At 33.7% G+C, this 23,712-nt stretch overlaps 1 protein-coding gene and 1 long non-coding RNA gene across 2 annotated transcripts; both read right to left on the bottom strand.

The window, feature by feature from the left end:
• Positions 1 to 4,799: 4,799 nt before the first annotated feature.
• LOC110092390 (blue copper protein) lies at positions 4,800 to 7,784 on the bottom strand. Its single transcript, XM_020816914.2, has 2 exons — positions 7,485 to 7,784; positions 4,800 to 5,518 (listed from the first exon to the last, which is right to left on the bottom strand). Exons 1-2 carry the CDS (start codon positions 7,678 to 7,680, stop codon positions 5,043 to 5,045), a joined length of 672 nt encoding a protein of 223 aa, XP_020672573.1. The 5' UTR covers positions 7,681 to 7,784; the 3' UTR covers positions 4,800 to 5,042.
• A 4,343-nt stretch (positions 7,785 to 12,127) lies between these two features.
• Positions 12,128 to 17,656, bottom strand: LOC114579936. The gene is made up of 2 exons (XR_003701178.1): positions 16,937 to 17,656; positions 12,128 to 12,438 (listed from the first exon to the last, which is right to left on the bottom strand). It is a non-coding gene; the product is annotated as an uncharacterized LOC114579936 (long non-coding RNA).
• Positions 17,657 to 23,712: the final 6,056 nt, after the last annotated feature.

The following is a 23,712-nucleotide window of genomic DNA, read 5'->3' on the forward strand; positions in this document are numbered from 1 at the left end:
AGTTTTTTGACTTGCTGCATTTGATTTATTGATAGGGTAGATTGAGATTTATCGTATTGCTTTTCCGATTGATTTTATTGACTAGATAGCATAGATTTGATTTGATTTGATCGATTGATTCGATGTGATTGATTTGACTGATCGATGGATTCTTCTGAGATTTGACGTACTGATTGATTGAGTTTGATTTATCGGTTCTTCTATCGCTGCACCGACTATTGATTTCATCGACTATTGATTGCATTGACTATTGATTTCCGTACTGCATTGACTACTGATTTGATTTCCCCTGCATAGACTCATTGACCATTGACTGTTATGGATTTGATTGACTAACATGCATATTGATAGCAGTGTCATGCTTTGATTTCAGTTGTAGGCTTTGGTGACCTGCTGGGCTATTTAAGCTCATTATATGTGGTTGACAATTTCAGGTCTGAGCAAGGCAACTGGAATGGAGTTCGATCAGAATGTCAGACGAATCCTTTCACTATGGATGCCTGGGGCGTCACATTTTGGGTAATGGGAGTGGACGATCGAAGGAGGGGGACGGGCCAAACCATGGGGACCGAGTCAAGTGAGGCGAAGGGAAGGAAGGGGGGATTCCCACCCTCGATACATGGGGGAAATATGGAGAGATCATGACAACCTCTATACTAGAGAAGGAAGAAGATATTGGGGTGGTAGTGATCCTAGGGTGAAGAAGTTGGGGATACCAGTATTAGAAAGGGAGGATGCTTATGGGTGGGTGTACCGGGTGGAGATCTATCTCATGGTGAATGGGGTGACGGAGGAGGAGAGAGTGACGACAGCGGCCCTATGTTTTAAAGGAAAAACTTTACCTTGGTTCCAGTGGATGATAGCATGACCACTAACAGAGCAGCTGAAGAAAGTATTAACAGCATCCCATCCTTCCACCTTGAGAATAAGGTGGATATTTGGGAGGAGAATATTGTTAGACCAATCCAATTTGAATGAGGGGATTCAATTAAATATTGCTTTGGGAGGAAACAACTCAATTAAATATTGCTTTGGAAGGGACTCAATTAAATATTACATTGGGAGGGAACAACTCAATTAATTGGGAGGGAACAACACAATTAAATATTGTTGGGAGGGAAATTTTGAATTAGAGGCTGCTTAGTGATTTTGTAATCTTCTTTACTTTAAATTGTTTCTCTTGTAAGGGTTAGGATTTCATTTTGAATTTGACTGAAATTTGAGTTATCATAGATTTAGGTTTTCTTTTGGGCTCTAGCGGCGTCTAGGGATTTGGGAGAGATCGATCCTTCTCTCGAATAGAGGATCGATTGTATCTTGCTATTTTCTATTTCCTTTTCATCATATAATACAAATTATCTACTGTTTTCCTATTTTTGTGTGGATTTTGGTGGAAAATTCTTGTTGTTTTTCGAAGATTGATAGGAAATACTTGAGATCTACAAGTGTTTCCTATCATATATACATGAAAAAGTTGGAGTAGCTACAGTGACAGATAAGATTAGAAAGAGTCGTCTTAAATAGTTTGGTCACATAAAATGTTAATCTTTTGATAACCCGGTTAGGAGAGTAAATGCATTAGATTTGGCCTATATTAAGAAAAGCAGTGGTAAACCTAGATAGGCCTGATTAAAAATTATTAGAAATGACATTTTTGTATTAAATTTAAATGAGACTTTGACACATAATAGGACACAATGGAGAAAAAATATTCATGTAGTCGACCCCACATGGGATAAAGACTTAATGTTGTTGTTGTTTTTTAATTAACATTCATATTGCACTATTGGCAACTTATTTAGTGCTGCAACCAGGTCCACACTTGAATAAGTTAATCAGTCTAGTTGTAGTTTTATAAAATTTACTTGTAAGACCAAGGTATTCTCCTATTTCATATTACTCTCAAGACAACCCATTTTAACCCCACGACCTTTGTGTCAAAAAGTTAAATTCTTATCTATATCCATTGTTTTTATTTATTTGATTCAAAATGCTTGCCTTATTACATCTTGGTGTTATTTTCTCTATTAATGTTCACTAAAATTATATCTTATGCCTAACTAAATTTATATATACATGGTCCTTCTATCAAATGTTAGCCCCTTATTCTCTACACTCCCCCTTTATTTATGTTTCATTTATCTAATAAAGGTTTCATTAATTAATTATTATGTGGAGTCAGCTACATGAATCTTTTTCACCATTCTGCCATATTAAAAGTTAATTTCTCATTTAAATCTAATTAAAAATAATATTTCTAATATTTTCTAATTAAATCTTTTTAGGTTGACCTCTATCTTTCTTAACATAAATCAAATCTAATACATCTACTTACCTAATTGGGTCATCAGAAGGCTTCCATTTTTTGTGACCAAACCATCTAAGATGATTCTCTCTAATCTTATCTTCCACTAGAGCTACTCCAACCTTTTTTAAGATACCATTGAAAAAAATTGTTAGTCAAATTACTTCAATATCTCATATAGTTTTCCAAAATGATATCATATATTGGCTTAATATTTAACTTTATGCATTTTCTTTGAAGCTAATACAAGTTTGCTTGTTTAGATCAATCAATAATATATTTCATGATCTTCTTCACTATGCTTTTCTAAATATATCCTTTTACCTTCTCATTCAAGAAATTCTTAAAATAGTTTTTTTTTTTTCCTTAGATCCTATTGTGTTTATTTGTTTTAAATGAAGTTGATCAAATTAAACTAAATTTCTGATCTTTAGCCTTAGCTGTTTATGTATTTCCTTTTTTTATTTTTACATTCATATATTACATAAATCATAAAAAATTGAAGCATTCGCTTTCTAACTATTGCCTTCACAAGACTACTACCCTTTTACCTCCGTAGTTGTTTTTTTTTTTTTCAACTATTCGAAGCACTTTTTTTTTTCTTCCATAATTTTTTTGGGTACCTCACTTTTTTCTTCCATTTATGCATCAGTCATTGCTATATTTTGTAGAGCTTCAATGGTGCCTTATATGAAGATCCTCTTATCTTCAATCAGTTCAATATAACTGTAGAATTTTGTTTTGCTCCTATAAAGAATCAATCTAGGCTTATGACTTTCACTTTTGCAAGTTTCACCATTTTTTTCATAGGAGAAGATTTTCTTTTACACTTGTAAAATATATATATTGATAACTATTGCTCTTTATAATGTGATTAAATTTCTTTTCAGAATTTCTTTGTACTTGTAAAATTTATTTATGGAATTTGTGACTCAAATCCCATAGGGCTTGGGTCAAAAAGCTTACGGTGTGACATATCTGATACATTCTAATTACAATAGATTTATATTCATGTAATTAGGTTTTGTGCTGTTCTCTTTTACCAATTTTTTTTATATAATGAATTTTTCTTTTTTTTTCATGATTTTTTCCTGTTTATGATTTCCACATATATTTGAGTATTTATTAATTTTTTTGTTGTTGTCTATTTTTTGTCATTATTGTTACAAATAATAAAATATTAAATAGCATATTTCTTTCGAGGTGGAGTAAGGCTTCATTTGAGATAGTTTTCATATTGCTTTCTAGAGTTGCTTTCAAATACAAAATTTTTTTGAAAACAGTAAAAAATAGTGACAAAAAACTATCCCAAATAAGCCTAAATTTTTGAAAATGAGGATCTTTGTTTTCCTATCGTCAATTCATTCCTTTGATCCTTAGATTGCCAAGGAAATGGATGATCAAGAACTGGAGGGTCAGATTGAAGGGAATCAAGCTTCTTCTGTTATCAATGCTTATCGTGCTCCTTGGATGCGTCCGGTGGCTTTTCAAGCATCAAGCTCCATCGAGCCTTTGGTTTCAGCTTAATACTCTTCGCAGTGCTCCTTGCAGCTAGCATTTTGGGATTTTTTTCACGACTTCTTTGATTCTCAGTAAGGTTAGTGATAAATCTATTAACTGTAAGTGACTTGTTATGTTATCTTAAAAGCTTTTCTGATAGCTTATTTGATCTCTTTTTGAGCAATTTTTTTGAAGCACTTCTGTTCTGTTTGTTCGTATGTAGGCTTAATTTCATATGCAAATCATTCAAATGTGTAATTTCATGATGCTCTTCAAGATTCCTTTGTGTTATTAAATATTTGGGCATGCTAAAAGCCTTGTAAATAGAAAAAAATATTCTGTGCGGACGCCGAACAACATTCGGAGTCCAATCAGAATGCATCACGTCTTCCCTTCGCTCGGTACCGCGGCTCTGTACCGCTGACGTGATTGCACCTGATTCGCCTCCAAATGTAGAGCTGTGCATCCGCACAGAATAATCTCTCCGTAAATAGAGGATCTGTGGGTAGGAGCAAATTTGCATTGTTAGAAAGGAATGTATGTGACAGAGCAGACTCATGATGGCAGCAAGTTGAAAAGATTTATTTTGAATTTTAGTGGCAAAGCTTTCCTATAAGATAATTTATGTCTAAAATTCTTATATTATATGTATCTATAAAGAAATTTATATTAAACTTAGAAGTCGTTAGTCGCCATTTTCATCTTTATTTCACAATAATGTACAGTAATGTCTTGTTCATGCAGCTGAGAGCAGCCAGCTTCTTTTCTTCCAAACAATAACAACTTTGTACTACAAAAATCCAACAAAATCCCCTGCCAAAAACAATCACTAGAACATTAGCTGTAAATTCCCTTTCATGTCTTCATCCAGCTAATTTTTCAGTTTCTTCTTGATTTGTCCCCTTATAATCTCTGCAATCCTGATCACCATATTGTTCTCATGAATGGTGTTTTTTTAACAAAAGAAGAAGATTTTCTTAACGAGAAAATCGAATTGCCCGGAAAGAATACGCATTATTTAAGAAAAATGATTTCTGTACAGATGAAAAAGATGAATTTCTGCTGCTAAAGTTTACGAATATAATCTCCTTCTGTGGCAGCAGAAAATTTAAACAATTTAGTCGAGCTTACAGTATAAAAATAGGAACACATGACAATCATAAGAGTCGCAAATAAAAATTCCCCAACCAATCAATAAATAAACTAATTTACCTGTATATCTCTCACACCCATCCCATTATCCCAAAACTATTTCAATCACCGCCACAAGCGCAGCCAAGGCCATCACCGAGGGTCCAGCAGTCCCTTTCTGGCCGCCAGCTGCGGGCGTCGCCTTTGCGTCACTGTCGGTCGGATTGTTGAAATTGGACGGAACGACGGTGTCGGGAACGTCGTCGCCGGCCTCGGGACTGGCCGGAGCCAGCGAATCTGGCGAGGTGTTGAGGCTCGGCGGCAGTCCTTCACCACGGGTGACGTTGACGACGAAGTGCTGACCGTGGCGGCACTGCTCGCCGTCATAGTTACCGGAGAAGAAGAAGTTGGAGCCCACCCTGAGCAGTGGGACTGGCACCGTGACTTCGACGGCGTCGAAGGTGGGCTCGCCGGCGGACCACTCAGTGGTGTCATCGGCGTCGGCGTCGTCGCTGTCGCAGCGGTTGTACGTGGTCTGGTTGTAGGTTTGGATCACTGAATGGTTCTTGTCCGTGTTGAATACTGCTTGACACGAAATATATTGAGACAGTAATAACTGTGCTCTAATTAAGGCTTCTGGTACTACTTGCTGTCTCTAATAAAAAAATTATCCCACATAAAACTTAAAATTTAATAAATATAATTAATTTAACCAGCCTTTTTCAAAAAAAAAAAAAAGGTAATTAACTAATATGTAAATGAACTAATTAAGTAATTATGTAAATCAACTAATTATGTAAATGAAGTAATTAACAAATTTAACTAATTATTAAATTAGCTAATTAAAATTAAATATTTTTTAAATTAGCTAATAAAGGGCGAATAATTGCACACCTTTATATATGACTCTATTGACTTCTTCTTCATTGACATCGTCAAAGACATGAATGCAAAGCAATTGAACGATGAAGGCGGCCAACACGATCATTTCTCTATATTGTTGGAATGTCGGGTGCCATGGGAGGCCGACATCGATCATCACCTCTTTGATTTCTCTCTCACACGTTGGGTCACGACTTCTCTCCGTTCTCTTTCTCGCCGCAGCTCTTCCTCTCTATCACGGCGATCCTCACTTGATTTTAAAAGCCTCGATTAGGATTGCATAATAGCTAGCGCAAGGCAAGGAATGTAGAGAACCGGCTAGAAATAGTTGGGTTGAACTGGTCCGGTTCAAACAAAACAGGTTATTACAGTTAGAAAACTTGATAGTGCTAGATCTTGGTACAAAGTCTTATATAAAACACTCTATGATCATAAATTTTATAGAACATAAATTTGTTTACATGTTTAATCATTTATAAGATTAATCATAATTAAAATTATATTGCTTGTGGCCCACTTTATTCTATAGCTTTTGTCTATTTTTAATACATGATTACATGTGATCTCCATGTGAACGATCGCTGTCAACAGTTAAGCTCACACCTACAACTGCAGCAGCATTATTAATTTATTATTATATACAACAAGTAGAGCTGTAATTAATAATGGAGTAAGGAAATTAGTTGTAACTGAATTACAAACGTTTAAATTTTAATCATTATATGCTTTCTTCTATTGACGGGAAACTATCAATATTCAATAGTGTAAGTAACACTACCCATCTTCACTTTTAATGACTGCAGTTTCTAATTCACTTAAAGAAAGGAAAATTTAAAACTTGTTCGTGAAGTTCTTCCTTATGAATCGCCTTTCACTTTGTTCTTTTGACCTTTAAATTAAAAAAAATGATTATCTTAATCACTTATTAGTTCTATGTGGAATCTGATTCTATCGATCAATTTGATTGTATTGTTGACTCCGATGTCAATTTCGTCGTTGAGCTAGCCTAGGGAGCTAGCTTCCCCTACTTGGGGTTTTTGGGTCTTGCCCCTGAAATCTTTTTTTTTTTTTTTGTATAGCCTTGGGACACCGCAGCTAACTTCGACGTCGTGGCATTGTGAGTAGGGCTAGGTAGTTTTCTTTCTCGTTTTCATGTTTAACTTGGAAGGTTGCGTCCTTTCATGTTATAACGTTGTATTTCTTTGTTAATCCTAAGGTAGAATGGTGTGAAGAATTGAAATGAAATAATAAGAGTGAGAGAGACAGAGAAATAGAGATTTTTATAATTTTTCCTAATTTTCATAATAAATTTCTTGCTTTAGTGTGACTTTGAATTTTTTTTTTCTGATTTCAAATTTTTTTATGTTAAATCTTGGTGTTCATTTTCGCTATTTTTATTATAAAGTGATATTTATCACATATTTTACAGTTTTATCTTCTTATGGCCCAAAAATAATATGTGGGAAGTCATCTTATCCGGTCTCTTTCTCTCTCCATCATAATTTGCAGCCATGGCCGGACATAGAGTTATGACAGTCAATTCATGCAAAATTTTCTAATTATAGCAAGAAAATTAAGGAAAAAAGATGAAGGGCATGCAAATCGTGGCCTTTCTGAAGAAGGAAACTGATATGAAATAACATATAGTTATGAGCGTGTTACTTACTGAGGAAATCGCCAAGGCTGAAGTTCTTTCCTGCAGCCCACTTCTGGTAGTTCACTTTGGGCACCATGAGGTTATCATACCATCCCAAGGAGTCTCCCACAGTGTAATTCTCGTAGGCATCGGCGCCATGGAACTGGACAAGCTTAAGGATACAGGAGAAAGAGAATAGAAGAAGGCTTTTGCAGATGTAAGCCATGGTTTTCTCGAGAAGCTGAGTTCTGTTTTTCTTTCTTCACAGGTTGTTCTGATAAGGAAAGGAGAAAAAGAAAGAGAGAGAGGGCTCACATGATGGAAGACAAGATATGAATATATGATGAGATGCCTCAACTTAGAAAAGGCGGATTTACATTCATACCACACAAATTTTATATTTAATATTTATTTATACAAAATTTTAGCATCCTATAAATAAAATATAATATTAATGATATTTTATGTGATTTAAAAATTTAGATGTTATATAAATAAATATTAAAATTTAAGTATTAGATATATAATTCTATGATTCATATGAAGATAGGTATTCTATGCATTCGAAAAATTAAATGGGTTGGAGATAAGGCCAAGAAGATTGACAGTTTATGATTTAAATGTTCAAGTAGGAGTAGTACAAGAAATGATATGTACAATTATAGATAAGAGTTTGAAGGATAATATTGTAGAAATCAATAGAATTCGAGATAGAATTAATTAAAGCTTTAAAAAGTATTGTAAATGCTAAAATTATTAATATTATAAGTGCTTAGGGTCATTATAATTGTTTAGATGTATGTTCAAAATTAAAATTTTAAAATGACTTAGAATAATTAATACAAAAGATATTTATTGAAGAAAAAAAATTTATTATAATATATTTAAAAGTACATGATAGTAAGGTGATAGAAGATTTTAAAAGAATTTATGATTGTTATAGATTTCGAACGACTAATAAAGTTGGTATTATCATATTAAATTTTTCTCTAGTTTATGATTTTGCAATTAAGGAATATCATATTTAAGAAAATAAATAAATATCTCATCACTTATAAGAATGGATATAGTAAAATTTAAATTAATTATTTTATTATAAAAAAATAGATCGTTTAAATTGCAAATATTATAATAATTTCGAGTGAAAGTTGATATACCTAACATTGCTTATTAGTTTAAAATTTTAAGATGAAGAAGCAAAATATTGAAAATAAAGTAAAATATTGTTGTAGAATTAGACGAGAGCATTTAAAGAATGCTTGCAAAAATATTTTTTAGAGTAAAATTCAATATCTTAAGATTTTGATTGTGCATGAGGAATATAATATTATGCAGAAAAAAATGGTTAGTAAATTAAGAATGTTGCAAAGTATGTGCCTTGAGTATCAAAAAGAAAATCTCATAATAATAAAAAAGAGTTAGCTAGTTATAGAATCAAAATATACGAGAAAAGATAAAAACTAAGAAGCTTTGCTAAAAAAAAATAGTTTATCTATAAAAACTCAAAAATTGAGAAATATATAGAGGGGCTCATAAGGAGTTTAAGAAAGCAATATGTGACATAAAAAACTTTAGCTTTTAATGATTTATATAATATATTATATCCTAAGTATAACACCAAGAAAGTCAATGCACTATACAACCTATTCTGACCCAATTAGATTCAAGATAATCCGTTAAATTTTTATATTTGAACCCTTTTGCATGTCCTTGAGAATGTTATGTGTGCATGTGAGAGTCTGCATGTATTTTAGAGTAGATTTTTGAGAGTTTTTATGTTTGGAAAAGTCTAAATTTTTTCCATAGGTGCCGTGGCGTTGGGGTTGGCGAGCTCCAATGCCCATGCATGCACTAGAGAATTTTGGAAAATAAATCAGTGTGGCGATGCTATGATGGAGTTGCAGTGCTGTGGGTTTTTTAAGGGAGAACATAGCGGGTGTCGCAGTGCGCCATGGGCCCACGACACCATGTTGAATTTTTATATTAAAAATATTATTTTTTTATATTTCACTCAATTCATTTCTAATAAGGGCTACCAACTAATGAGAGAATATGAGAGATTTCTAGAGAGAGAAAGCTAATTTTGGGTTGTTTTAGATTATTTTTAGTTGACGACTTAGTTCTAAGCATTGCTCAGGTCGAGATATGTAACATTTTGCCTATCTCATTTTTAAAAAATATGAAGATTTCTAGAATTTTTTTATTTAATTTATATTTCTTAGTTGAAAAATTAGGATAATTTAACCTTTGAAAAACTCTATGCAACTTTCTGTATATTATAGAGATTGAGATTCTACACATTTAAGTTTTTTTTTTTTCCTAAAAATTTTACTTCGAGAATTTTGAGATTTCTGCTATTTTTTATTAAAAAATAGCGCTCACTCTAAAAAATAATATTGTAGTACAATTAAAGCCTTAAAACAGCCTTCTACACAATTTCTGATAATTTGGTTATGTTCTAAAACAACTCATTTCTACTCAATAATACATTTATTTGCCTAACCTTGTAATATTTAATGAAATTCTGAAATGAGTTTATTTACATTTTACTTACTACAATGCAATTACTTATGTGCTTAATTGGTTGAAATATGAAATTACTTATGATCACATGATCTGATAAAATTTTTATGTAAAATTAGGACATATAATACATATTTTATCACTATAAATTATCTAATACAAATATATTTAAGATTTTATTTTTATGACTTTCTTACTGCTTCTTAAATTAAAATTTTAATATAAATTAAAATTAAAATTTTTATATTAAAAAATTATTTTAAAAAATAAAAAAAAAATCGTCACAAACAAAATTCACCTACAAATTTAGCCGGCGGTAGAATGTGCCGGCGTAACTGTGTTTCAGTTCTCTCTACCCTCACAGAAGGTTTCAGCTTACACGGGACTCGTACTTTGTGTCGGCAGCTCATCCATCTAATCACGTGATCATCGCTGGATGATCTCCTAACAGGAAAATGAAATATGCCTGAATCAGAGGAGGGAGATTCGGTTGAGGTGGGCGTATGGAAGAATGCTACTCGGGAAATTAGCTATTCGGTGTTCTTAGTGCCCAGCTGATTGGATGGTAGTTAAATCTTCGGATGCCCTTGCATTACCAAAAGAGTTGGCAGTAGTTATCAAGAGACCTAAATTAATCCATATGAGGTATAATATAAGGCATCTCAATCATTGCCAACTTGAGACAAAGTCACATTGCCTTCATAAATTATGATACATAAATTTATTGGCTGTGAAGATAATGGCATTGCCATTATAATTTTTATTGGAAAATTTAATGGATTAGAAAGAAACTTTTATATAATTTCATAAAATAAATCAAAATGATAGATTTGACGAATTCATTTAATTTAAGATTTATTTGGGACGATCTTCTTAATGTTTTTTAAAACAGCTTTTTAGTACAAAAATTTTAAATTTTCTACTAGAAATCTGTTTTAAGCAGCAGTAAGAAAGCCGTCCCAAACGAAGCCTTAGAGTTAGTTTAGGACGACTACAACTTTTTGTAGAAATTATTGTAAAGTTATTGTGAGGAAAGTAATGTTTTTGTTGTAAAAAACAGCTTCTTAGTATAGAAATTTCTTGTAAGCAACGAGAAAACAGTAACCAAAAAGAAATTATAATTACGGTCTTAAATTTATCTCTTATTTTTCAATTTTTTTAGTCATTATAACTTTAAAATAGTACTAGTATATAATAAAAAAATTTAGATTTTGAATGATAATAAGAATTTGGAGGAAGTTATTCTCTTTTGGTTAGTGCTTGATGGTCTACCTTGATAGGATTAGTTAGTTATATTATATTTTTATTGTTGTTCTTCTTAAATTATCTTCTACATATTTTTAACATCCTCTCCTACACTCTATCCATCTTTTACAACCATCCATCAACAAATAAACTCTTAAAAAAGGTCAATCAAATCCTCTTCAAAGCACTTAACCTAGTTCAAGCACTCTTGCATGTAGTCTTGTTCTCCATATCCTTATAAGGTATTTAACCTTATTAAGCCCGACCATCTACTCTACATCATAAGTTCACAGCTTAGTCTAACCCTCCACCGTCTTTTTCAACCATTTACCCAACTCAAAACTCATTCCCTAAAGCGGACGTATAAATCAACTCAAACTAGCCCAAATAGGACTAGTCTTAGTATTTCTTTGACCATACCCCTACAAACCCTTCATTTTTAACCAAAAAAATCAAATAACTTCTTTAAATAATAAAATAAATATTTCTAACCATTTTCATTAACTAATTCCACCAAAAAGGCATATCATCATCATCATGGGGTCTAATTATCTATGTTTAGCAAGAAAGAATAAATATATGATCACTTCTAGTACCAAAAACATAGATTAGAAATGCTTCTTTTTTTATAATAGAATGAGCCTAAAGAAAGCTAAGCAATTTTCTTAGTTTAAAAGACACATATAGCTTAATTATGTAATTTAAGCGAATTAAAAAGACGAATTCAATCCAATTGCCAATAGAGACTTTGACTATAAACATGCTTCTAAAATTAATTTGTTAATTTTAAACTTTTGACATCTTTAAATTTGATTTTAAAACATTAAATTTTTATTTTGAAAGGATTTTGAAAATTTAGAAAACTTAAAATCCTTAGTTTGAAAAAATTCCTAAAAGTTTTTTAATTGATATAAAAATTCAAATTTCATTGAATTCTGAGCAAAAATTCTTTTTGCAATAGTTGAACACACAAAAATCATAAATTCTTTTGTTAGAATACAATATTACAATTTAATAAAACTCTTTTTTTAAATTAAAAAAAAAAACTCAAGTCAATTAACAACAAAAGGCCATGTAAGCAAGGTTTACTATAGTAAAAAAGTATAAAATAACTTGACTCCTTGGCCTTGGGCCAACCATTGCCCATGCTTATCATGCTGTCCACATTGGATGGTTCCATACTACTTGTGTGCATTGCCCTTTGTTGGCCCATCACCTGGATTATAATAATTATGAGATAAACCCAATAGAAATCATATACACATTTATAGTATACATTCAATATAACATTCTCAACATGAAATATAAAGAATGTGTCAATTTTAACATTATATATATGGCATATCTCATGATGAGTAAAACATGTTAATCATTATGTCATATAAATATTACATTTAACTTCTTTCAAATGTAATGGGTTCTCATTCATCGTAAAGAAGTCTATGGAAAGAAACATGCATGGAGTTCATTATTATCTTAAATATTCATGTCATGCAGCTAGAGAGAAAATTATGTGGGCACAATTATAAACATATAAGAAACTAAATAACTATCGGACATAGGTCTCCCACATCTATTGTAGACACAGCTTTGCTTGAGGTACTTATTCTTTTAAAATTGTTAGTCTTTTTGAAAGATAAGTAATAATAGATTAATCCTAGGGAAGCTTTTATTACTACTTAGCTTTATAAAAGTTTGATATATATGAGTGTCATGATAACATAGAGCTAGTTGGATTAAGTATCAAAGCATAGTTTGATAATGATAAATGGATTATTACTAGCTGATAATATTGTGCCAATCCATCCAATTCAAAATTAATTTGCCTAAGGCTTATCAACCATACTCTCATTAGTTCAAGTTTTCATTAAGCCTAGTACCCTTTAAACATGCTCATTAGGAAAAACATGATATGAATTATGTACTAAGTTAAAGAAGATACCCATTACCATATATGATACATGGTTCAATGTTTTCAAGATGAATAATTCAATTTCTTTCATTCAATTATATTTAATTAATAATTATACTTTTAACAATCCTTTTTATCCCTTAGATGATCTTTCATTGGTTGTGCATTCATCATTAATAATTCCTATGAACTTTGGAAGGCATGGGTTATTTGGGTTTGTGGATATGCCCAAATATGTTTATCAAAGTGGAGATAACACCTAATTGGATTGGAAAGGCATGATATGAATTATGTACTAAGTAGGAGATGTTAAATCTCACTAAGAATACTTAATAAAATAAAAAATTTGGGTTTATAACTATAATGTCATGAAGCCTTCTTCTATATTAGTGGCTCCATCTTGGTTATAAAGCATAGATGGTAAAAGGTAAGTGAAATTTTTTTTAATAATGCATGTAAATATTAACGCACGTATATATATGTATATGTTTACTAATGTGCATACATACCCTCTTTCTAATATTATTAGCTAATGTAACAAATAGGAGCAAACTCTATATATGCATACCTACACTAATCAATGATAAGAAAATAACTCCTAGGTTGATACTAGATCACCTAGGGCTTATGTAAGTTCATAAAGTTTAAATTTTAGTTTCTAATTAAATTTTTAGTAGAGAAGGTGAGGTCAGTCCAGCTAGTGCAGGTGTGAGGAGTAGAATAATGAAGATTTGTTGTTGGGATTGTGGGAGAGATAAAAAAGGGAGAGGAGTGCTGAAGTGAGAAGATCAAAGGTTGAGAGGGGAGTTCGGGCTTGTCTTGTAGTTGAACAGAGAAGGTGATACTATTGTAGTTCTGTAGTTGGTGGATTTGTCAGGATTTGAGGAGCTAGGGCGGCCACTTGAGTCAGAGATGGAAGCTGTCTGATGGTATGGTTTTCATCGGTGAAGATGGATTCTCCGATATGGTTGTCGGCTGGTGGAGGTTGAATCGTCGATATAGTTGCCAGAGGATGGAGGTCGCTTGTGACGCTCGCTTTGGTTGCCTACAAAGCATCCAAACCCCGATCATGAAGGGTTGATGTAGTTTCCTTCATCCATGATCTCCCCAAAGACTCCTAACCTTGATTGCATTCAAGGGTTGATGTAGCTTCCTTCATCCTTAGTCTCTCAAAATCTCTAACTCTGATAAATGTGAGGAGAAATCATTGAAGAAGGTGATACCAACAGCTCATAAGAGCAAAAAAAAAAAAATATTGTATTCCAAATATAGATTTCATATATTTCTTTTTTCCTAAGCTATTCTATATATAATATACCAATAGAAAATCTCTAGAAAATACTAGAAACTAGATACAAAATAGATATAATACTCCTAAGATAGTCAATTACTAAGATGCACCATATCAAAAGGTAGAATATGGATTTAGGCACAGAGCTATAGTAACTATTGAAGGAATCTAAGGCATGATTGGCATGCCATGATGGGAGTGGCCATATGACAGCTCTTAATTAATAGATGTGGGCAACAATGCTTATTTTTATGTCAGAATAACATCAAATCTTTTAGATGATCTAAGGAGCGATACAATTGGCTGGTTCAAGTAACATCAAAATCCTAGAATAACATCACTAGATCTAAGATTTGGGTGACAATGCATATTTTTATGTTAGAATAACATCAAAATCTTCTAGACAATCCTTCCTTCGAAGCAATATCATTTCATTTCAAGAAAGTAAAAATTTAGAATTAACAGAATGAGAGGCATACGATCAATTGGATGGACAGTAGAGCCGAGGCCACCGAAGAGGGAGGAGCAGGTGTAGAAGCAGATTATCGAAGAGAAAAAACCCTTATACGGGCAACCACCTTTGCAGGTAGCCTCTGCCGGCGCCATGAGCAGGACGACAAAGAAAACCACCAAAGCGAGGCTTCGAGTTGCCGCCATCAATGCTTCTATTTTATTAAACCGTCCTCCCGAGAAGAGGAAGAAGAAATGATTGACGAGGCACACAGTAGCTCTGAGAATGACGAAAGGGTTGGTTTGTTGGTTAAAATTAGATCCATGGAGGGATAGCAGATTTTCTAACTTTTGGTTTCCGGAAATGGTGATATTTGCTGTCAGTTCTGAAGAGTTGTGAAGGCTTTTTATGTTGGATTTACAGGCGAGGCATGAAAATAGTCAGTCTAGAATTAGCTAACCAGGGGCTGTACAGGTAAATTTGACGTATTTTTAAGAGAGGATTCTAACGGCCACTGAATATATATTTTTAAGCATCATCGAGCTAGCTTCTTGTACTCGTTAGGCCATGCGAGGCCAATGAATCAATTAGTTATGATTTAGTCAATTGAGCAATAACTCGTACAATCAGACCTGCATTGCCTAGAGAACTCAGGGCTATAACGGCTCCTTTATTGATCCGATCTAGAGATATAAATATTTGACACGAATTGAAAATCTGACATAAATCTGATCCAAAAAATTTCAGGTTTGGAACATCCCATTTGAAAAATGAATTGGATTCATATTTTATATCTTGACATGATTATAATTTCAGGTCAAGCTCTGGTCAACCCAAAAATTAGAAAGCAACACAAAACTCATCCTTCGGGCTCGTCCGTTGCGCTCGTTCGCCGCACTTATGCTTGTCTACTCGTTGCTCATGTTCTTCGCTCGCCCTCACCCACTCGCCAACTCGACTACTCCCACTTGCTCACCCATTGCACTCAATTAAGTCAGCTAGTCGGGCCGTGTCAGATCGTTGGGGCTGATTCAAGTTCGGCTCCAGGCTTATGACTCGTTTACCTAATTGGGTCGGGTACATGTCATATGAGTTGAAACCGGGTCAATTCCATATTGGACCCGAATCCGATTCGAAAAACCCACTTTGATACCCTTAATTTGATTGTGCTTGCTCATCCTTCTGGCTATTGGATTTTATAACATTCATTTGGGGCATAAAATAAGAGTGGAAGGACATGTGGTTAAAGACTAAAGGAGAAGATTAATTCTCTAAGAATATTAATTAGATTATTTTTTATTTAAAAAATAGGTTTAGTATAAAATTATAAATTAATTCTACTTATTGATTCTACATTGCTTATAGTATTAAGGTGAAAGATTGGGCCTAAGAATCTATAATTTGAGCTCCAATAAATTTGGCTATTAGTTTAAATCTAAAATTAATAAATCAAAATTATTAATTTCTATGTTATTTAGTCATAAATTTGAAATTTCACACTTGAATTTATAGTTTCATTTATTCAATTAAAATATTGAATTGTATAGTGATTTAATTATTAGCTAGATATAAAGTAATACCATGAAAAAGCTATAATTAGAGTTAATTAATTTTGTTCTCTCTCTAATAACATCGTTATCCTTGAATTTTAAATGTTCTCTAATGAACAATGAATTTAACTTTCTCACAACATTTAGGCATTCTAACTGTTCAAGTTCTCTAATCTTTTAACTTGCAAAATTGACAAGTAGATATCTACAAATAAACATTCCCAATTGACAGAAATGGAAACGGGAGAAGATGTGCAGGGAAAGAAGACAGAGCAGAGGTAGAAAAGATAAAGTATTTGATTAACTTAAGGTAGCGTGTACAGAGTTCTTTATATAAAGAAATACAATGGTAAAACATGTAATAAACTGTAAGTATGAGACTGTTCGTTTACACCAATCACTTACTCCAATGTATTTCTATTGAATCAAACTATATTCATAAATTATACTTGTTGACCTCAAGAAGACAAAACTAAAAGAAATCAGAGATAAAAAAATTTTAAACCATACCTCTGCCACTCATCTCAAATTCCTGCTCAGAATCCCTCTGCGATTCGGCGCTGTCTCAGAAGATATCATTCGCGCATGCCTCAATCCCACATTGGCGTCGTTAAATGCTGAGCCAAATGAAGCCCTTTATTCTTCTTCGCTTCCCACACGTAGAAATCCCGCAAGCACTTCGACATCAGCCAAACCCCACTGTTAGCTCAGACCTCCCCCAAATCTCCATCCCACTGCCGAACTTCAGAAGCCGAAGCCTCTGACGCCTTCTCCTTACCTTGCAATCGAAATCCCAAACCGAAATCCCAAAATCCTCAAGCCCGTCATCTACGCTCCGCCTCTTCCATCTGAACCCACTGACCTAGTTGTCGCCTGCTCTTGTGTCGAAGTCACCCGATTTCTCTTCAATCTAGGGCCCCAACCAAACTTCCTTCCTCTTGCTTCGAACCACGGCCAAATCCCTTATCCCGTTGAAGCCCTTGCCTGTGCCGACCTCTCATGCAAGCCGCGAGAGAGAGAGAGAGAGAGAGAGAGAGAGGGGCACCCTAATCTTCACCTCCTTCAACGACGGTCCCTTGACGTTGGACCTGACGTTGAACAGGAAGTTACAACATTTTGATCGGAAGAAACGAAGGGAGCCCGCTAGCTGTGAAGGTGACTTTCTCCATATCGCGAGCTTCTTCGGCCAAATCCCTTGGACCAACTGCCCAAACTATCGAAAACAGAGAGTTTCACTCTCTTTAAAAATATTAGGCTTAAATTTTGCTCAAATTTTGATTTATAATTAATTTTAAACTAAATATAATTAATTAAATATGATTAATTATAATTAGTTTATTATAAATTATAAGTTAAAATGATTGAGGGGGATGAAAAATAAGTACTCATACGTGGGGATCAATTGTGCTCTTTTCAATTGGTACCAAAGACCCTTAAGCGCTCATGTAGCGTCGCGGGGATTTAAGAAAATGCAGTCGCAGTGTCACCTGACATCTACCTGAAGTGCTCGTGTAGCGTGGAGCGGAAGATTGCCCCTTGATTTTTCCCCTAAACGAGGGAGACATTGGGAGGCTACCGAAATTCAAAGCAAATACAAGGGACAGAACTTGTAAACTTTTGAACAGCAGGGGACTTACATAAAAATTTTGGAACTTAATTTGAACATAACTTAAGCACAAAATCAAACTTAATCAAATGAAGTTGAAAGGAAACGAGACTTCGACTCAAGCTTAGTCTTAGACTTGGATGTGACATAGTGCATATGCAGTATACTTACAAATGAACTTACATATTAAGCTTAAACCGAATTCAAATTTGACTTGAACGATAAAGAACTTGAACTCAATTAAACTACAAGATGCTTGAATTTTCAAAGACTTCAAAATACTTTGAACAAGAACTTTGACTTGAACTTGAACCAAGATGACGACAAGTCTAAATTTCACTTAAAATAAAATCATGATTTCTAAAAATAACAAAGATCCAAAATTAAATGCAAAGGAACATATGTGGAACTTGTGATGAAAAAGAAGACTTGCAAATACTACTCGCTAACAAGTAGTGATGACTTGTAGACAACATGACCAGACTTCTTGCTATGATGCCTTTAATAGATAGCAAATAAAGGAGACATGTACATGTATACAAATGACATAATGATTATCATTAACTAATAAGAATGTGTAATCTAAACTACAAGTAGATACACAAGGCTATCCTAATAAAGGTTGAAGAGAAATATACAATTCAAGTGCAAATAACTATTTAGGCTCCCTTCAACAAGCATCATTATAAGTAATGATATGAAACTCCTTGCCGATGAATAACAATCAACAGGAAGCGAATAAATGGTGCAAACAGAATATGTTGGTTACAAGAAATTCTATGAGACTCTCTACTCATCCATGAACTAAATCCCCAGTTGGACATTGCAAATTCTTATGTCAATAGTGTTAATCGACTAGCGGCCTTTATCTCATTCATATTTATGGGATATGTATGATGACTGGAACAAACACATTGATGTGCTTATAAGAAAAGAGCAAGAAGATTCGATGGGAATTACAAGACATGTGAGGATCTACTTATGAATCATCATTGTTAGAGCCGATGCATGGAGTGTTATTTTTGGACGACAACAAGAGATGCACAAACCACACGTGCTTGAAGAAATTGGTAATGAAATGCAACTTGACTAATAGTCAATGACAAATCACTGCAAATATGATGAAAAAGGGGTAGATCATAAATACGACAGGTCTCCAGTCCACATGTGCACTCGGGTGAAATATTATTTGCAAGTAATGACGAAAGTCCTTTGTGTGACGACAGTATACCCATAAACAACAATCATCAACCGACAAAAAAATGTATTAACTCTTTCATGAATAATGAGCGTGGACAGGTTATAAGACTAAAAATCTCCTTATGACCGATGTCAATCGTCTTGCAAGTATACACAACAATCCTCATGAACACTAGAAGATACGCAAGTAGAAGGATGTAGTCCACTAATCAAACACACCAATTTCTTGTAAACAAAAATATTTAGTGATGCTACAAGAGACCCACACTACAATTAACATGTCAGTTGCAATAAGAAAGATTTGAGATGAGGTGGAAGAAATAATGTGATATATCTAGATGTATCCAAATGAATGTCAGCATTAGCATACAAGTGAATGCACTAAGCTTTCTACAAATGATGACTGTAGGCATAGGATAACTACAATAAATATCCTGCAAACATTGGGGGATAAAATGCTTAAGGCAAAAGATAGAAGATCATAGCAAAGGTAAATACTTACAAGTCTTCAAAGATGACTGTTGACATCTACATATGTAGCACGATCAATGCAAGCAACATATGTGATGATCAATTATTGAATGAAAGCGATCGAAATCGACGGACTACGAACATACTCGATGTTCCTCAAACGTCGTCCGTTTGCAAAAATGAAATTCTACATTATGTTTTGAACGTCGAGGCAACAATGTAATATATTGGAATGCATTCAAGTGAGCATCAACACTATATTTTACCTACTTGAATTAATAATTAATGTTTGAAAAATGTTATGTTAAAGATTAATGAAAGCTTGGTAACCTAATCTCATAATTACAAATATAAAACATACATGTTATTCCAATCATCTCAAGAGTTGCTTGTTGATTCCTATTTGAGTTATGGGTAGAGAAAGCCAAGTCAAATCATCATTTTCAAAGATAGAGTGATGGCTTATTATCCACAAGCAAAGTGTAAAATGACTAAATCAAATGCAAATACATACGAGCTGCTATATAAAATTTGTTGCACATACAACAGATTGCATGTGAGAAAATACAGAAGAACTATAATAAATACAAGTGTCCATAAGCAAAAGCAGGGGATTCATTAATGCACTACAATCTACCTGCAGGAAGCAACATGTAGTATTCCACAGTCTACATGTATGAAATATGCGAATAACCATAGTACGACGTCACATCACCAGATCTTCAACACATATGCAAGTAATATAAGACGTGTACAAGTTTCCAAATTGAACACTATAATCAACTAACAACTACCCACACAACTGATCAATATCAAAATGTCTAAAATGTCCTCGCACATGTACTATAATATGTATGCACATAGGTACACAAAAGGGTATGCATAATCATACAACCTGCATGGGGCCCGACAAGCATGTTATAGAAATATATGTGACGTCTAGGAATGATGCGTGGGTCAATAAATTTGAACCTGATCCTTCTAAGCAGAAAAATAGGAGTCGACAAGGTTTAACAAATAATTATAAAATACCCCCAAACACCTGCATGGGCCATCGGCGAGCGTGTTAATGGTACACATGTGACATCTAGGGATGCTACGCGGGTCCATAATTGAATATGATTTGAGCATGATCCTTCTATATTGATAGATAGGAGTTGACACGGCTCAAATTATTAAACATATATATGGTCAGGGTGTTGACCTAAATATTTATTTTATACATTCATATAAGGCCTTCAAGGCCTCCAACAAAGAAAATTCATTAACAAAATTGTAAAGCTATCAACAAGCCCAATCCTCTATTGACAGCTTGATAGAGTCGACAAGGTTCAAGGCACAAATAAAAAAGACCCCAAATACCCTTATGATGGCATTGTTGAATGCAGATCTCAACCGGAGGGATCCATTCCAAATAATTCTAAATGTCATCTAAATACCACAAAGTCCAGAATCCCAAAATCATCCAAGTTTAGAATACTTAAAGTTGAAACAATCCATCACATCACTTAAAACAAAACTCATCCACCATCCGTAATAATTTGCCAAGGTAGAAAAATTGAAAACTACTTCAGCTTATAAAGAGTTAATTTTCGGTCAAGAATATCACTAGGATTCATTTATAAAATAGTCTCATGCTAATAAGGACATGGTACATGTCATCTGAACTGAGTGATTTTGCCGCCAAATGGCACCACTAAATTATAGTTATAGTTAGAGCCAATACGTTCCTTAATGACATCAAATCTTTGAGACATGAATCAATAGGATATAATCGATAGGGCACAAATCCCTTTGTTAGTTAAGATGGATTCAAATTTATCCCTTTAGATAAACACTCCCCTCAAGTCTATAAGGTACCCTTGGACAAAGCAACCCATGACTGCCGATAATGATCCTTCTATCAGGTTGGGTCTACTACCTCCTCTGACTAAGTATAATAAGACCACAATGGCCCAAGATGACGAAACCATGAGATCTTGATCGGGTCCATTATTCATTCCCCCACCATCAGCTTTAAGTGCAAGGTGATAAATTTCTTATTTTAAATACCAAATTCCTAAATCCCAAGCCCATGCTGCTAATATATGCTAGATATCGCGTATCTACGGGTATGATGTATTCATCGACGACTAGCCTTAATCGAAAGTTCTCTCTCGTGATCGGGAGGGGTAATTAACTATAGGGGCATGCACCTATAGGAAACCTAAACTCAGATCATAAAGTCCTAGCAAAATGAGGGTGAAATCTCTATGTAGTGTCTTATCTACATACTCACATGTCTTCCCAAAATTTACCCCGGAACTTAATTTCGTGAAAACTCCCCGGAAAAAAAAAATAACAGGGGAGGTTGGGACCGAATTTTTAACGCCCACAATATTCAACCTTACCTTCATATGAAATGATGAATATGGAAAAGAGTAAAGCTTCATTTAGGACGCCTTTCTTATTGCTTCTTAAAACAACTTTCTACAATAATAATAATAATTTTAGAAATCAGAATGAAAGTCATTTCAAATGAAGCTTAAATGAATGAGTGCAGAGAGTAGTGTGTCATGAAGTCTACCTGTGACCATCTATTTAGAGGTTTGAGTGGCACAAGAATGCTGCACATAAGGTCAAATAAATAAGAATGATTACAAAAAGTTGGGTTACCGAATTCTATATGACTAATAATTACGCCTTAAATAAAGCAACAGTAGTTTCCAGAGATAATCTCAAAAACATTAGAGGTAGATGGAGGAAGAAGAGAAGCAGGTGAAACAATATTAGATGGAGCTCTTCCCTGGCACCAGGTATCCTACAGGAGGAACAAGGTATAGCCAACAAAAATGATGAAGGAGAAATTCATTTTTATCTTGCAACCACCAAGATCAAGTGCTTCAAGAAAACATATATCTTCTCCGCAGGAGGCTTCCAGAAGGAAGTATAATAATATCTAAACCATCTACTAAGAAGGCTATCAGTCCAATGACAATTCAAAATATGAGGACACATAACAAAGCATGAGAGAGAGCTAGTAAAGAACGCAAACAAAGTCCACCACAATCCTTTGCCAAGCAAGTTTTTTTTTTTGTTGGAAAAGAAACCTCACACACAACTTATCAATGAACTTGCAATAAGATTTAGGTATAATAGATTCTCTGATCCAATAAGCAATAAAATTCCAAATACTAAAGCTAATATATTGCAATCTACCGCCGAATGAAAATAGCTTAGCTTTCTATCCATACATCAATTGGGAGACCTTATGGAGAAGGTGTTGAAAATCAGCCCACTGAAGCTTCTTTAGAGAAAATAGGAATTCTCAAGTATTTGAAAATTCTCTTCCTCAAGGGCAAATGAAAAATGTTATCAATCCCAGTAGAAGTAGTTATGCCATCAAAGAAAATAATACAACTTTTAATATGGTTTACTATTAAACCAGAAGCAGCCTCCAAAGTATCAAGCCAATTAACAAGAGCCATAACATTTGAACACTTAGCCTCCCCAAAAACTAGAAGATCATTCTCAACTTTTTTTTTTTTTTTCATTCAATATATGTGTTGAATACCCCATAAATGCATGTTTTCCTTTAGAGATAAGCAGAAACTAAGGTTTCAATTAGGAGACCAGTGCTTTTCTCTGCTTTTAAGAAATTTTTGTGCTAAGAAGTAGTTTTACAAAGCAGTAAGAAAGCCGTCCCAAGCGAAGCCTAAAGCTTCAATTGGACCAATTTTCTCACTATTTTTTCAAACAACTTTCTAACAAAAATAATTCTTGAAAGAAGTGAAAAAATAATAGTCAAAAGCTGTTCCAAATGAAGCTTGAATATTCATTTTGAGATTGCATTCAACTTGATAGATTTTAACTTTTCCAAATTGCGCTCCTCTTCTACTACCAGCCCCTTCAACAGGAGATAGAATGAGTAACATTAAATAAGCTTACTAATATGAAATGAAACTAAATTTTCTTAAACGTTTCTTTGAATATTAATATTTATTTAACAAAAAAAACTCACCAACAATAA

This window comes from Dendrobium catenatum, unplaced genomic scaffold (genome assembly GCF_001605985.2).
Source record: "Dendrobium catenatum unplaced genomic scaffold, ASM160598v2 fragScaff_scaffold_716, whole genome shotgun sequence".
Taxonomy (NCBI): domain Eukaryota; kingdom Viridiplantae; phylum Streptophyta; class Magnoliopsida; order Asparagales; family Orchidaceae; genus Dendrobium; species Dendrobium catenatum.